Below are 16,486 nucleotides of genomic sequence, written 5' to 3'. Positions count from 1 at the left end.
TCATTCGACCCAAGAAGGATTCATGCTTTAGGTCATTACTTTTCAAAATTGTGCTCTCAGGCCAGTGGCGAGTAGTCACTAATTTGGATGGGATAATTTAGTGCTGATCTCTGCAATTATCAATCAACCAGGGTATGCAGACCGACTGACTTTAAAGGCAACAGCTAAATCACTTTGAGCATGGTGCATTGGAAGTTGCCTTAAATAACATCCTAATGAGATGTTATCTTTTTTCTTTGACTTGTGTCACCCCTTGTCATAGGGTGTTCCTACATTTACAGGTTGCGCTTCCTATTTAGATTGTATTGTCCACTCAGATAATATTCATCCTTTTGTTGCATATTCTTAAGTACTCCAACACGGTTCTAGCAGCCTAAACCCTATAACTTGTACCCTTAAAAGTAAGGCAAAAAAATCAATCATCCTGTCGATACACAGGATGTGGTTTTCAGAAAGAAGACTATTTTAAATAAGTAGTATGAATTACATTGCTCATGCCCCTGTAATGCCCTGTGTTGTTATCAAAGATGTAATTTCATATGTCATTGGGCTTGTTATCAATGTAGTCATTGAACATGTCATGAGTGACGCAACATGTGAGAGTGGTAGCAGTGCATGTTGAGGGTGACCCCACTATTCACAGTGTTGTCATCATAGATGTAACTTCAGATGCTGCAGTCACGTTATCCATGATCTCATAGAACATGTCATGAGTAATGTAACATGTTAGATAATTAGTTGTGCATGTTAAGGGTGTGAGTTATAGTTACTTCATCGCAGGACTTATAGTTGCTTGAGATAACTATAACTGATACATTTCATTTATTATGTTGGCTTAAAATGGTATGTTTGACATATTCAACTAACTATAAGTCCCTTTAACCTTTGTTTTTTACTGTGAATTTGCAAGTTTTTTTTTATTTATTTAAAGTGAGATTTTATTACAATTTCTAACTACAACACCACTTTAAACTTTTTTCGGTTAATTTCTATCATGGTGGTAATGTAAATTAAGATGTCCATCACCCTATGCAATGAAGAAGCCCCCACAGTAACCCAGCCCCTCATTTGGGGCTGGGTGCAGAGCCTTGCTGCCCGCAAGTGCGCTTAGCTGACTAGGTGATGTAACAATATAAAGGGCTCCATATAATGTAAGGCTGGCATAAACAGGGTGTCATTTAAAGTATGGCAGACCAACTGAATTGGTCAAAGGGTCAGAACACTGAAATATAAAAAGAAGGCCTATTGAGTTAATCAAAAGCTAAGCATATCACATATATCAAGTAGACCTTTTGTCTTTGTCAAAAGGTCACCAATAACTATAATCAAATGTATATTTTATAAATTAACACATTTCAATGTTTATTAAAAGTGATTGTTATAAAACATTACAAAAAAATCTATGTTTTGGCATCTATTTTCAACCGTGTTCGGGTCACAAAATGTAAATCTAGACCCCATCACAAGAGTTCATGGGCTCGGTGACCCAGGAGATGTCAGTTGTTTTATTTTTGTTGCTGAGGCGCTATAGTGGTCGCTGCAGCACCCCAAAATATTATTAAAGTTCTTGGTGGTGCCTCTGCCCCCAGGGGTACCATCAGGAAGGAAAAATATATTTAATAAAAGGGGAGCCTCAAGGTCCCGGATACCCCAGATACCACCCATAGTGGTGCCGGCAGCAGTCAGCTCTTTAACTTTGGTCAAGACTAAGTGAGAGCAGCATTTTTCTATGCTCCTGCCCAGGCAGAAGCAAAAATGTATTTCCTGTAGATAGATAGATAGCTAGATAGACAGATAGATAGCTAGATAGATAGATAGATAGATAGATAGATAGATAGATAGATAGATAGATAGATAGATAGATAGATAGATAGATAGATAGATAGATAGATAGACAGACAGACAGACAACCCGATAGATAGATAGATAGATAGATAGATAGATAGATAGATAGATAGATAGATAGATAGATAGATAGATAGATAGATAGATAGATAGATAGATAGATAGATAGATAGATAGATAGATAGATAGATAGATAGATAGATAGATAGATAGATAGATAGATAACCACTAGAAAACATTTGCTAGCCAGTGCAAATATCTGGTACACAAAGTATACTATGAGTATCAAAGAAAAGTAATATTCAAGAAAGAAATGACTCAAACAGATGGCCTCACTCGACAAAAAAAATTACGTTCCCATTCCAACATTTCGGTTTCCACCTTCCTCAGGGGCTGCACAGCTGACATTGCTGGATTTTTCGACAGTGGCTGCCCAGCTGAGTGGCTGCACAGTTCACATTGCTCGATTTTCAAAAAGTATCATAGGTAAAGACTCCATTTGGGAAGGGGAATCAATGCAGTCCTGCGATCCCTTGTGATATGCAATAATCAAGTGGGTATTACCAGTGATGTTCAGTCCATCTGGATGGAATTAATAGTTATAAATGGTACACCCAGAAGTTTTCCCTGACGTCCAGTAGTTATTCCTTCTAGATTTGTACCACATGCCAAAAATGTAACTAACAATGTGTGGGCTAAACAGTAAACGGCTTCTGTGCATGATTCATTAATCACAAACAGCAATAATTAATGAGTAACTTTACCAGCCTGTAGTCAATCGTTTTAACCTTGTGGATCATTTGCTGTCAGATTAAGGTTCTTCCCTCTGAAACATGTCTTAATTGAAGACTTGTTGGACAAAAATATCTGGATGTATCATTTTGCTCTACACATTTGAAAACTTGTTTTTCTGGTTTCCCTTACTGGATTTTGTTATTCTGTTGATTAATTTTCGTCTATTTCTTGAAATGACTTGTTGGACTTTTATTGTGTTTTGTTTTGACTTTTAACTTTTTTGTTACTGCTAAATACACAAAATATTTTCCTACATTAAGACTATCTACTCTGTATCATAGCTACCACGGAGGTGAGCAGTGGTATAAGTAATTGAAACTGTCTTTTACTCTAACAATGTTGTACTCATATTCCTAGAAGCACTCACATCCCTCCTTCAATAACTAACTTTCTTAAACCTTCCAAATTCCTTTTCCGGTAAATACACCTAAGCTATATTATTCCAAAAATGCACCTATAAATATACAAGCATCAGATGCTAAAATTAATTCTTAAATTGTTGCATTCATATTAAAGTTACAGTTTTTTAAATTGAATGTAACTGTGGGCAGTGAACTAAAAAATGTTTCACTTCTAATTATAATGGGTCCTTCTGGGCTCAATTCTGCTAGTAACATCCCAAAATAATTTAATAATGACAACTATTAAATTCACATAATTTGCAAATGAAATTAAACTTCTTCAATTAAGCTTGCCACCTGAAAAGGTTAAAGTAAATTATTTCAATTCGCTCACTGATTTCAGGCCAACTGAAAATAGCTGTACATTGGTCATCAAATGATAGTTTGAAAATGCAGCGGAATATTTAGGCTTCACTTTCATTTTCATGTTGTTCACTGTAGAAAATACCGCTCACCTCTACGGCTAATGTAAGCTCTTATTTAGGTCTTAAGCCTGAGAGCTTTAGTTTGTTGTATTACCTCACATCATCAATACATCAGAGAGAAGGATAAAGATGTATAGACAGCGCGTGGTCTTTGGGTCAGCCCTCTTCAGCCATTGCCTTTCATATGTTGTTCATGGTTTGCTGGTGCTTGAATGGACTATTCATCAGTGCAATCTAATTTTGAGAATGATTACTTCTAGATGTCTTTCTCTAATCTGCAGCTGTAAAATGATATGTAGGCAATAACTGAGTCCCAGTGTGTGTCTTCTGATGGATTCACTTTGCTAGTACAAGGACATTTTATTAGCTGATTTATGGATGTACTGTCTGCTGTTTGGATGTCTATGCCTATCATAAAATAAGAGAACACTGTTTTCAACTAATCAACCTTGAGCATTCATTTGTTTTACTGTGTTTTTTTAGTAATATGTGCGGGGTGTACTTGTTTGTTCCCCAAATAAAGATACAAATTCACATAGGCTTTTTCAAAAATAAAACAAAAATACTCTTAGTATGTCAAAAATATAACATTGCATGTTTGTACTTCTCAGGTATTTGATTTATAATCAAGAAGTCTACAAAATAGTTTAATAGCATAAACCTTTTAATATCATGTGCTACAGGAATAGCGACACGACCCCACGCCAAATAGCTGAGTGGTATGTAGTTTATTAATGAATGTCTGAGTAATACCAGGTAGGTACCTAAATACTCCAGTCCTCCATCTGACACTTCCGCTTCTCTTGGTTTTCTCTCGGGGTCTTCCCCTATATTCTCCCTCAGTGGCTAGATGTCAGCCCCGGGGGAAAATAGAAGTATGAGGCCATGAATATCTGTCCTATTATTACCATAGAACCCGTCACCACTCTTCAACCCTACGTGTGCTTCATTAAAGTCAGTGTACCGATGAAATACTCTTGATATCAGCTGTTTCTCCTGGTGGTATATAAAAGAAAAGGTGAGTACCACACACTATCAGTCGCTATAAGCGTGACCCCATGCTCCTTGCCCATGACTTTTCTTGACCTCTTTCCTCAGGTGTGAGGGTTGCCCCTAAGTGCAGTCCTAAACGTGCATGCAACACTGTTAGTGCCAAGCATCCAAAACCCAGGTCACGGGGAATTCCCTTATGGTGTTTATCATGCAGGGGAAGCTATACCTCCACCAAGGTGGGTCGTGCAGCAAACCAAAATCCAATGGCGCACACACAGTTCCTGTCCACTTGTCTGAAGCTGTGACTGTTTGACAGAGTCACAGCTGCCTCATCTGTGTTGCCGACCCCTGGGTGCTTGAGGGCAGTGTTCGTGAGATGTAGGGACTCCTCCTGCCGGCCTTCTGATATTGCAGGCTGTCATGAGATTCCCTCAGCGCTGTTCGTGGGCTCTGCCTCAGTGCCCTCCAGTTACTCTGGGTCCTTCTTCTTCCCGTCTCCTCCTTCACTCCGCAGCCTTCACGTCTAGTAGATGCAGCTGGGATCCATCTCGTCCCAGCCTTGCGCACCTCTACCTCGCTTCTCTTCAGCCAATGAGACTGTTGCAGCAGTGGATGGGACAGACCCCACATAACTAGAATGCCAGAGACCCAGTACTTCTACCCAAAAGTGCGTTTGATCTGGAGAGAGACTTCAAAGCAGCTCTCCGAAGTGCAGAAGTATCCCTTTCAACCCAGTCCTATCTGCCAGGCTATCTGTGGGGGGTAATAAATAAATAAATAAATCAGTCCTTTGTGTGGGGACAGGACACTACCTATTCAAGTGAAGTGTTGGCCCCTTTCTTACTTCCTGGTAAGGCTATCAGAATGCAAATGTATGTAGACGAAAACTCAGACATACCCATCCTTCCTGTGTTGTAGCCGTCTAGAGGGAATGCACAAATTGTAGCTGTCATCCAGCCCAGACGTGTTTTGGAGACAGGCTGTCAGGCACACAGAGCAGTTAGAGGGTAGAAATGTCCACTTTCTACAAATTACATTTCTAAAACAGGTAGGTTAAATCCAACTTTGTCAGTAAGGAGGATTTATCATAACAATTCCCAACACATGAAACATGAAAAAGCTATTCCTCTCTGAGCAGGATTTAAGGCATAAAATTGTATTAAGGAATTCCCAATGCTAGCTTGGGTGAGGAGTAGGTCTCACAGTTGTGAAAAATTAAATAGGCAGTTTGTCACTATCAGGACATGCAAACCATAAAGATCCATGTCTTACCTTTGACTAACAAAGCACCCTGTCCTAAGGGTTACTTAGAACTAACCTGGGGGGACTTACATGCAATAAAAATAGGATTAATGTATTGGCAAGTAGTTTGAAATCTCAAGTCAAAGTGACAGTAAGCTGCACATACAGAAGCTGCAGTGGCAGGCTTGAGACAGTTTTGAAAGGCTACTTCTGTAGGTGGCCCAATCAGTGCTGCAGCCTACTGGTAGCATTTGTAGTACAGACATTGGGTATATAATATACCACTTTACAAGGAACTTGTCAGTACAGAAATATGCCAATCAGGTATACACCAATGTTATTATCTGTAGGGGAGAAGCACATGCACTTTAGAACTGGTTACCAGAGGTAAAATGCTCAGAGTCCTAAGGCCAACAGAAATAATCAGCAAAAACAGGATGTAAAAGGCAAAAGGTCCGGGGAAAAACAACCCTAAGGATGGCAGGTCTAACAGGAAGTTAATCAAAATGTAGTTATCAAAGACAAATGAACCCATACATTTTACATGATTCAGTGTTTTTCTTATGGGATCTTCTGTTTAACAACTTCCACTTAGATTGCCACCAGAACATTTCCTTTTCGCTCCAAATAAACTGTTTCACTAATCGTTTGCCTGATCGAACAGAAAAGCAGAGTTCTTCCTATTAAAAAATATGTCGACCACCTAAAGATAGTTTAAATGCCTTTACTATTGCCAATGCACTGAAAATTGTTATCTGTGAATAGCAGCAATGCACCAATTTCTATCACCAATATCCACTTACTGGTATGTGCCTTACATAGTTGTGTTCTGTTGCAGTTTATACCACTTTCACTGTCACTCTAAACGTAACAGTGAAAGTGTGCCACGTAGTGTCAAACAGCATTTTGTGTTTCAGGCCATAAATGTTTCAATTACTCTTTTTAAAGTGGAGCCCACAATTTGTTTGCAACACCACAGCTCTGTCCTTAAACCTTTTCTGGGCTGTTACCCTCTCGAGGTTTTGCTAGGCACCAGCTACTCTCCGTTGGCACTATGAGCTGCTATTGTGTAAGATAATGCGGGCTTTGTAGTTCAACATTTACAGTCCCACCCTTTGCCTTTGTCAGGCCGGGTTCCCCGCAGCGGGTAATTACAGGTGCTCCTGTATAAGAGGGAAAGGTCGCTGTCAATCAGGCTTTCGAGGAAATCGGGCAACCACAGAAAGGTAGAGGGGTTATTTAAGCATCCCTGACTCATAATGTTCACAAATAATTCTAGAACGTGGAGTTCAGTTGTTTTAAAGGTTGGGCGTGGATCTGAAACTGATGAGACCTCAGCTAATCGATGCATAATAATTGCAGTATTACACATTTGGCGGACAGATAATGTTCCTAGAGTTGATTTACAAATACATACTCATTGGTTCTCAATGAAACAACTAACAATTGTACCCTTGCTTGTAAATGTAATGCTGTTTGCAAACTTGGATGATCACAAACACTGAAAAGGGACAGAAGAAATTAAACACGAAAGTATCAACAGAGCTGTTCGATGGGTTCCCATCATCCAGGGGCCCCACAAACTCTGTCCTAAGTACAAATTCGGGGTTAACAGTGAAGAAGGGAGGACCAATGTTGCATTGGACGCTCCTTTTTACAGACGTTCCGAGATTTTTGTTCGGAAAAACTGCAGAGTGTGTGTGTGTGAAATTACGGGAAATTCAATGACCACAGACTCTTAGAATATATAAGTGGTTGTTAAACTGCCATATAAGTCTGTATATATATTGCACTCTTTCAAGTCATAAGCGTCTTTTTTACTATACTTGCAATACCAGACTACGACCGACAACACAATTATGCGGTAGGTACTACAGTTCTCATTAATTCTGCGGCAAAAGATTTTAAATAATCATATGCGTACCCCTGTGCATAGGGAAATGACCTGTAGAAACAGTAACTACCACATTCATTTCTACATATGATTTCGATGCCTTTCGATGCCTTTTTGTGGGAACACATTTCCACATTTTCGACCTGGTCGATTTTCCCCAGTATTACCAGCATACTTTGCAAAACCAATTTCCGGCAAAACACAGTTTCCTGTATTATTATTATTATTATTATTATTGGCTAATTTTCGATCTTGAGTTTTCAACGTGCAGTATTGCAACTGCTCTATTTAGCTAAATATTTGGAGACCCCTCTGGGATATTTTTCAGTGCATTTGTTCATATTCAGTATTCTGAATCTTTAGTGTACCTGCGATTAAGAGCTTCCTCGGGAGTTATGCGATGCCCTTATATGGTGTCCCCTCGCGGGTAACCATTGTCTGCAGAGAAAAAACATCTTTCCTTTGCCTAGAAATGTTTAACTATAATTGGCAGCCCCCCTGACGAGAGGCAGGAGACCGTCGTAGTTAAAAATAGATATGGCGGCTCTGATTAAACCGCGGGCTCATCCATTTTTATGAGCAGCCTGAACATAATGACTCCTACATAATGGCTGCTTAATTAAGGCATGGTTAACGCTAAAAATTAATTTGCTAATTTTTAATTGTGCCCCTCAAAATCACTCCCTCAAAGCTCGCAGGACGGCGGTAGTCAGGTGCCATTAATAACCAGCAAGGTTGTTACAGCGATTAAGAGCTCTGATTCCATCAGGCAGGGACCCGAGCTGGTGCTCCGCGGGGGGTGGGGGGGGCAGGCAGTTCTCCTGCCCCCACCCAATATTCCTTCTTCGACTTTAATATTTAACTAAAAACAAGGCGAGAGATTGTTTTTCTCCGTCTGTCACATGCTGTTATGCTCGCATGGCTGTGCTCACCTGCATCGGGCCTATGAATGCAAGTGCAGCGGCCGTTCACTGCAAATGCACGTATATTGTCCTGTGGGCCTGCCAGCTCCAAGCATAATATTTAGATTATATTTTTTCCGCACGCATACTGGAAAGAAATTAAGGTGGCTCAAGGGCTGTATTTTTACATTAATTGGCTGAAATTATAGAGGGGCATATTTATTAAGAAATCGTGCAGCAAGTCATCTTATGCACTTCGTTGCATGATAGGCAGAGGGCAGGAATGTCCTATTACTTACGGTAATCTTCATTACTCCGGGTCCCGTGGTCCTCGACACCTTCCAAACTAATGAGATGATACTATCTCTGTCAGAAAAAAGAAAAAGAAGGAATGCTGGACCTACCCTCCCCCTCCCGCCGGGAGTACATAAGGGTACATGTCCCAGCATTCCCTCTGAAATACCAAGCCAAAGGATGAAGGCCGGCAAACAGGGCGGGAGGGAGGGAAGTCAGGAAGGTGTTGAGGACTACGGGACCCGGAGTAATGAAGATTACCGTAAGTAATAGGACATTACCCCCAGGTCCCTACGTCCTCGACACCTTCCAAACTAATGAGACATACCAAAGCAAAACCCGGCATTCATCCCAAAAAACACAAAAAACAACCAGTACAGCAAAGAACCAGGCATTTAATGTGCACAGAACAGAAATCATGGGCGAACACAACCCAACACCCCCAAAGCAAAACCGCCCTCATCACCCAGCAAATTGAGAAGACGGTAATGCCTGATGAAAGTATTGGAAGAAGCCCAAGTGGCCGCCCTACAAATCTCAGAAAGAGGGACACCCCGGACCTCAGCCCAGGAGGCCGCCACCCCCCTCGTAGAACGACACTGAACACCCACAGGAGGAGGGGCCCCAGAAAGAGAATAGGCCAAGGAAATGACCTGCTTCAGCCAGCGACCAATGGACACAGACGTAGCCTTACGCCCACGGGAAGCAGCCCCAAAGGAGACAAACAGGGAGTCAGTCAACCGAATAGCCGCCGTGCGCTCAAGATAAACACGCAAAGCCCGGCACACATCCAACAAGGACTAACAGGTACCACCCGGGGAATCCAGAACAGAACCCAACGCAGGCAAGACCAACTCCTGGGACCAGTGAAACTGAGAAGCGACCTTAGGCACGAAGGAGGAATCAAGGCGGAGCACCACCCCGTCCTCCGAAAAGGACAGGAAAGGCTCCCGAGACATCAAGGCCCCCAACTCGCCAAGGCGCCGGGCAGACGTGATGGCCACCAAGAACACAACCTTCAAGGTCACAAACTTCAAATCCACCTCCGACAACGGCTCAAAAGGAGGAGCAATCAAGGCCCGCAGGACCAAGGGCAAATCCCACAGGGGAAAAGAAGGCCGGGAAACCGGACGAGAAAGAGAAAAACCGCGGAGCAGCCTGGAGACCAAGTCCTCATCATCAGACAGATTCCCCCACGGGGAACGAAAAGCCCGGACAGCCGCCCACTGGGCACGCAAGGTGGACACAGCCCAACCCTTCTCAAAACCCTCCCACAAAAACTGAAGCACCGCCTGCAAAGAACAGTGGAAAGGGGAAAGGTCCAAGGTCGAACACCAACGACTGAAATTACCCCAGTGGCGATCATAGGACAGGAGTGTAGAAGGTCTACGGGAACCCTGAATGGCAACAGCTAAGTGTTCCGGGAACACACGCCGCCGCCACCCCTGCCTCTCAATCTCCACACCGACAGCCGCAAGCGGAGAAGAGACAGGGGAGGGGAGGACCTCAAGGGAGACGGGGAAAGAGGGAGAAACCAAGGGCCCCGCACAGCCAGAAGACGAACCGTCGGAAACCAAGACCTCTGAGGCCAAAAGGGCAGAACCACAACCACCTCCCGATCCTCCAGACACAGACGGGACAGAAACTTGGGAATCAGAGCCAGAGGGGGAAAGGCATAGAGCAGGCGGGAAGGCCAGGGAACCGACAGGGCATCCACCCCCCAACAACCCTCCTGCCGAAACCTGGAGCAGAAGCGGGGAAGCTGCGCATTCAGCCGGGAGGCAAAAAGGTCCAGAAAGGGAAGCCCAAACCTCCCGCACACAAGCCGAAACGCAACCCGGGTGAGAGACAACTCCAGAGGCGCCGGAAAGCTGCGACTCAGGACATCCGCCGCACAATTGTCCACCCCCCTGATATGAATCGCAGCCAGAGACAGCAGATGACCCTCCGCCCAACAAAACAAGGGAACCACCACTGCGTTCAAGGAAGCCGAACGGGCCCCCCCGTGATGGTTGAGATAGGCCACCGACACCATATTTTCCGACCTCACCAGGACGTTCCTGCCCAGCAAACACGCCCGAAAACCCATCACGGCACGGGACACAGCCGTCAACTCCCGCCAGTTGGAAGACCTGCAACTCTCCAGCCGGGACCAACGACCCTGAAGGGACCTAGATCCCAAGGTCGCCCCCCACCCCAAAGCCCTGGCATCCGTCGTCTAGACCAGCGACGGAGCGGGCTGCAAGGGGAGCCCCTGAGACAGATGGACCGGATCCGACCACCAAAGCAGAGCAGGCAGGACTACAGGAGACACGGGCACCAGACACTCCCAATCGCGGGACAACGGATCCCAGAGAGACAGAAGGTAACTCCACAAGGGGCGGAGGTGAAAACGAGCCCAAGCCACCGTAAAGACAGTCGCTGCCATCAGACCCATAAGACGCAACCAGAGGCGCACCCGAAAGGAACCCCCCGCTCGGAACCGTCGAGCAAGGGACAACAGGGACACAACCCGAGGATCCGGCAGGAACACACGGTTGAGGTCTGTGCGAAACCGAGCCCCAATGAACACCAGATCCTGGGAAGGAGTCAGCTGGCACTTCGGCAGATTGATCAGAAAACCGTGCCGCCGTAACTCCGCGCACACTAACTCTCTCGCCTCCAACAACAGGACCCGAGAAGGAGCATGGATCAACCAATCGTCTAAATAGGGATACACCATCACCCCCCGGAGATGAAGCCAGGCAACCAAGGGGGCGACAACTTTCGTAAAGACCCTCGGGGCAGAGCGAAGGCCGAAGGGCAAAACCCGGAACTGAAAGTGGCACCCCTGAACACAAAATCTCAGGAAGCGACGGGACCTGGGATGCACCGGAACATGGTAATAGGCGTCCTGCAGATCCAGGGTACACATGAAGTGACCCGGTAGCACCAAAGGAATAACCCGCTGCAAGGTCTCCATGCGGAAGGGAATCCGCAACACCCCCTGGTTCATGACCCTCAAATCCATGACCAGGCGGAAACCCCCGGTATTCTTGGGCACCAGAAAAATCAGGAAATAGAAGCCCGACCCCACCTCCGAAGGAGGAACTGCCTGAACAGCTCCCTTCCGAAGAAGATCCTCCACCCCTTGGACTAGGTGGGCCCTCTTGGACCGGCAAGCAGGCCAGGGAGTCGGGCGGAGGCCGGAATCTGGAGGGGGAACAGAAAACTCCACCTCGTAACTCTCCCGCAGAACATCCAACACCCAAGCGTCTGAACATGACTGAACCCAGGCATCCAGGAAGAAGCGCAGCCGCCCTCCTACCAACAACCCAGGAACCACAGCCAAAGAGTAAGGAGCGAGGCTTCGGGGGAGGAGGAGACCTAGCCTTACGGTCCCGACCACCGCCAGAAGAAAACTTCCCTCGGCCCTTCCCAAACTTCCCACGAAAGGAAGGCCGAAAGAAAGATTTAGACTTATAGGGGGCAGAAGAAGCAGCAGCAGAAGCAGAACCCTTAAAAGAAGAGGAATGCTTCTTCTCTTTAAACAGCTTGTGCAGTTTGGTCTCCAACTCCCCCCCAAACAGCATAGAACCCTGAAAGGGCAAACGCAAGGCACAAGCCTTCTGCGCAGAGTCCGTCTTCCAGTCCTTAAGAACAAGGCTGCGACGAGCCGCCACACAGGCCCCACCAGAAAGAGCAGCAGCGCGCACCACATCAAAAGACACATCGGACAGAAGTTCAACCTGTCGCTCAATGTGTTCAAGAAGACTCGAACAGTCCGTGGCATCGTCCATCGACTGGTAAAGAGACTTAATGTCCGCCAGCAGAGACTGCGACAAATAAGTACCATAAACCCCGGCTCTCAAGCCAGATGAGAGCCAGAATAAACTTTCCTCAGAGCCCCGTCAGCCTTCTTATCCACAGGGTCCTTCAGCACAGCGTCCTCAGACAAGGAAGTGCGACCCACCAAACTTGCAACAAAGGAGTCAATGGGGATCGAATCAGGAAGATCCGTAGCCATATCCCGGAGGGGGTAAAGACGGGCCATAAATCGTGGAACCAGAATGCGATCCGGATCAGCCCACTCCCTCTTCAGGACATCCTTAATAAAGGGATGAACAGGAACATCCACCGTGGCAGAACTCTGGAACTGGCGGAGCAAAGAACCCCCCGAAGTACTGGGAACAGCGTCATCAGCAAAGCCCATATTCTGCTTCACGTGCTTCAGGATACCAGGAAGAGCGTCCTTGTCTATATACTTCCCCTTCAGCATAGAGTCCCCAGTCCAAGCCGACTCGTCAGCAGAAGAAGCAGAAGAACCGGAAGCCGCAGCAGGAGCCTTGCGTCCGGCACCACCAGAACCCATCTCTGAAAGGGTCTCCCTGATCAAGCGTTTTAAGCGCGCATCCCCACCCCTACCACGGCGTCTGGACCGGGCAGGAGAAGGAGAACGTGAGTCACTGGAAGAAGAAGAAGAAGAGGACCTCTCTCTGTGATGCCTCTTTCTCGAACTTTTCCCCATCCTGTACAGCAGAGGAACAACACAGGCTGCAGTAGCAAAAGCAAACAGCACAATGAAAGAAAAACCGCTACGCGGTACTCACCAGCTGCCCTCGTTTATACCAGCAAAAAAACGACCGGACAGAAGCGCCTGACTACGTCCAAACCGGAAGCCAGGCAGCGCCATGACAGGAAGGCATACCCAACCCAGCAAACCAAAGACGCGAAGGCGGCCGCGCCCCCTAACAAGCCCGGCAGGCAGGAGGGGCGGCCATCGGGCAAACGCGGGGCCCACGCGGTCCAACATCCACGCGCAGCCCAGAGGAGCGTCAGACGCAGCCCGCGCCACTCCCCCCAAGCCCAGCAGGGAGGGAGAGGACATCCAAGCCGCCGAGGACAACGAAGCCCCAGCGGAGGTAAGTTCGGCGCAGGAGCCCATTCCAAGCTCCTCGCGCCCCAGCAATCCCTGTCAGAATGACAGAAAAAAGAAACAGAGGGAATGCTGGGACATGTACCCTTATGTACTCCCGGCGGGAGGGGGAGGGTAGGTCCAGCATTCCTTCTTTTTCTTTTTTCTGACAGAGATAGTATCATCTCATTAGTTTGGAAGGTGTCGAGGACGTAGGGACCTGGGGGTAATGCGCTGTACTTAACATTATACTGCGCGCCACATATAAGATTATAGGGTGCATTCTTGTCTTATCCCCACGCTGGTGCACTATGTGTTACCTAATATCAGGGCTGGCACCCAGCACCCAGGTGCAAGGGTGCCTGCGTTGTAAACAGGATTGTTTTTGTACAGGAAGCGACACTTTCCTGCATAAAAACAATCCTGAGGCATTTTCCTCTTTCTGTGCGTGCTGCAGAATGCCAACACTCCATCCATTGTCTGCTTCCTTGAGGCAGAGTAATGCAACACAGCGATTTGTGCTGCCTTGTGCTACTCTGGAATGATCAAGCCGTGCAAGGCCTTGCATGCCTTTACTAATCTAACTTAAGAGTTGCGTTACTCTTGATCACCCTTATGTGACCAAGGGTGACACAACTCTTTTATAAATATGCCACAGAGTATGTTATCCTTTCCTTCCATTTCCATTATTAGCCAAACAGTAACCCTTGAACCCACATCCCAGCCAAGGAGTGTTGGCTCCACAGCGGCACCACTGACATTATTAAAGACATCACTCGGTGTGTATCTTTTAAAAGGTAGCATTTTGTTAAGGGTGAATGAAGCATAGTTTGCTCCACAATCCAGCCGTGCTGCTTCTAGTTATCTGGAGTGAAGCACGCACCCATGTGTGGCTGTTGGGCAGAGCAGCAGCAGTGTTTTTCCCAGGAGTTTTAAAATAAATTAATTTCCTGTATTTTTTTGTGTTTTTCTCCGAGGCAGATATCGACGAGTGCTCGGAAGGAATCATTGAGTGTCACAACCATTCACGCTGCGTTAACCTCCCAGGGTGGTACCACTGTGAGTGCAGAAGCGGTTTCCATGACAACGGGACATACTCACTTTCCGGGGATTCGTGTGTCGGTAAGAAGGTTTCAGCATATAACTTTTCCTCTTCCTGATTCATATTAACTCTCACACACAAAAGCACAGACAGGCAGACACACACACACACAACAATTGTCCACCCTTTTCAGACCATGCGTTCTTTTCATTGACTGCATTTAGTGCCAAATTAAGGGATGGATTTGCCATCTGCTAGCTAAACTCACTGGTCTTCTCTTTCGGAGATTGCAAGTGAAATATCAGTGCACTCTCCGCCAGATGTTCTGACATGAAACAGTACATGGATTTGTAGCGAAGAAGACTTAAGAGGAAGTAATGGGGTGCCTTATGTTCCCGGTCCTGTGTTACCTCTCCATTGTGAGTTCTGCAGATCAGAATGGGTTTTACACCTCACCTTTTCCTCCATTCAGAGCTTTAAATTATGACAGTTCCAAAGTTCAGGATTACTTGAACATTCTGAGTAAATGGAACAGGAAAAGGGCTTTGTTCGCTGATTTCTACCATCCTGGGTCCTCTTTCGCCATGCACATTTCACTAGGTTTGCTACTTAAGAAAAAAAATGCTGCTGTTGCCCATGTACTGCTTCTTCCATAACATTGAGGTATAGTTGTTGCCCTCAATGAGACATTATTACTTGCTCTACATATTAGACTGTTCAAAGTATAAATTGAAAAAAAAAGCTTTACTAAAAAATTGAAATGAAAAAATTGACATGAAAGTTTTTTGCAATGTGCTATGTCATATGAAACATTTACAGACACACTGACAGGCGCAAGTAATGTATAGGCCAGTCCCCACAAAGTCACACGTTTATAGAGAGACACTAACTCTAACACCCATAATGGGGTTGACAAAAAAAAGCATATATACAATACATCAAAGAATGTTCCTGTAGGAATATTTTATGTACTCATATATTTGTGAACCAGCCCTAAAATATCTAAAATGGACATAGAATGGAAATATTCATACGCTTCATATACAATTTATGCACAGAAAAATAGGATGGACTGGGCTCTTTTAGCCCGTTACTAATAGTGAATTGAACATTTTGGGGCGGATTTACAAATGCAATTAAGTGTACATAAAAGAGTACTGTAATGTTACATCCTATACTCAGAAATACGTTGATGAATTGACTCCTCATGTCTGTTGCACACACCACCCTTGCACGTACACTTGCTTGGTCTGTTCACACAAAACCATAATTGGTCCTGCTTCCCATATTATGATGCAATCACCTGCAGCACAAGCCTCAATAGAAAAAATATACTTCGAAAAAAATCTATGCCCCATGCGGCAGGCACCGCATGGTGCATGTCTGTTTGGGGTGCACCACAGGTGTTCCCCAGGTCTCATAGCGCAGGCCGCAGGGAAATAAGGGCCCTATCAGGGGCCCACAATGCCACCCTCTGTCAGCCTTTCCCTGTCGGAAAGGCCTACATGGAAAGGCTGTTGGAAACGGACATCAAAATCCTGACAGCGGTGCCTGAGCAGTCACCACTCCCATTTAGGGATTATTTGTCTTGTCAAGAGGATCTCCAATCGTGGCAGAGGCGGCAGTCTTTCTCCCCGCCTGCAGTGGTGTGACCGACTGCATTGTAATGCGGAAGACGGGCGGACCACCACCAACTACCTGACGGTGGCAATCCACCCAACATCGTAAATGGGCCCCTCAGTTATTTTGTGACATTGTC

The 16,486-nt window shown here is 45.6% G+C and overlaps 1 protein-coding gene across 1 annotated transcript in view; it reads left to right on the top strand.

The window, feature by feature from the left end:
* Positions 1-16,486, top strand: part of NELL1 (neural EGFL like 1) — a 3,494,430-nt gene that overhangs the window by 3,131,891 nt on the left and 346,053 nt on the right. Inside the window, exon 15 of the mRNA XM_078684549.1 lies at positions 14,667-14,807. Coding sequence (XP_078540675.1) covers positions 14,667-14,807 — 141 coding nt within the window. The remainder of the gene's footprint in view (positions 1-14,666; positions 14,808-16,486) is intronic.

This window comes from Lissotriton helveticus, chromosome 3_2, assembly GCF_964261635.1.
Source record: "Lissotriton helveticus chromosome 3_2, aLisHel1.1, whole genome shotgun sequence".
Classification (NCBI taxonomy): domain Eukaryota; kingdom Metazoa; phylum Chordata; class Amphibia; order Caudata; family Salamandridae; genus Lissotriton; species Lissotriton helveticus.
Note: the sequence above shows the minus strand (reverse complement) of the source record. Positions and strands in the feature narration are given on the sequence as shown.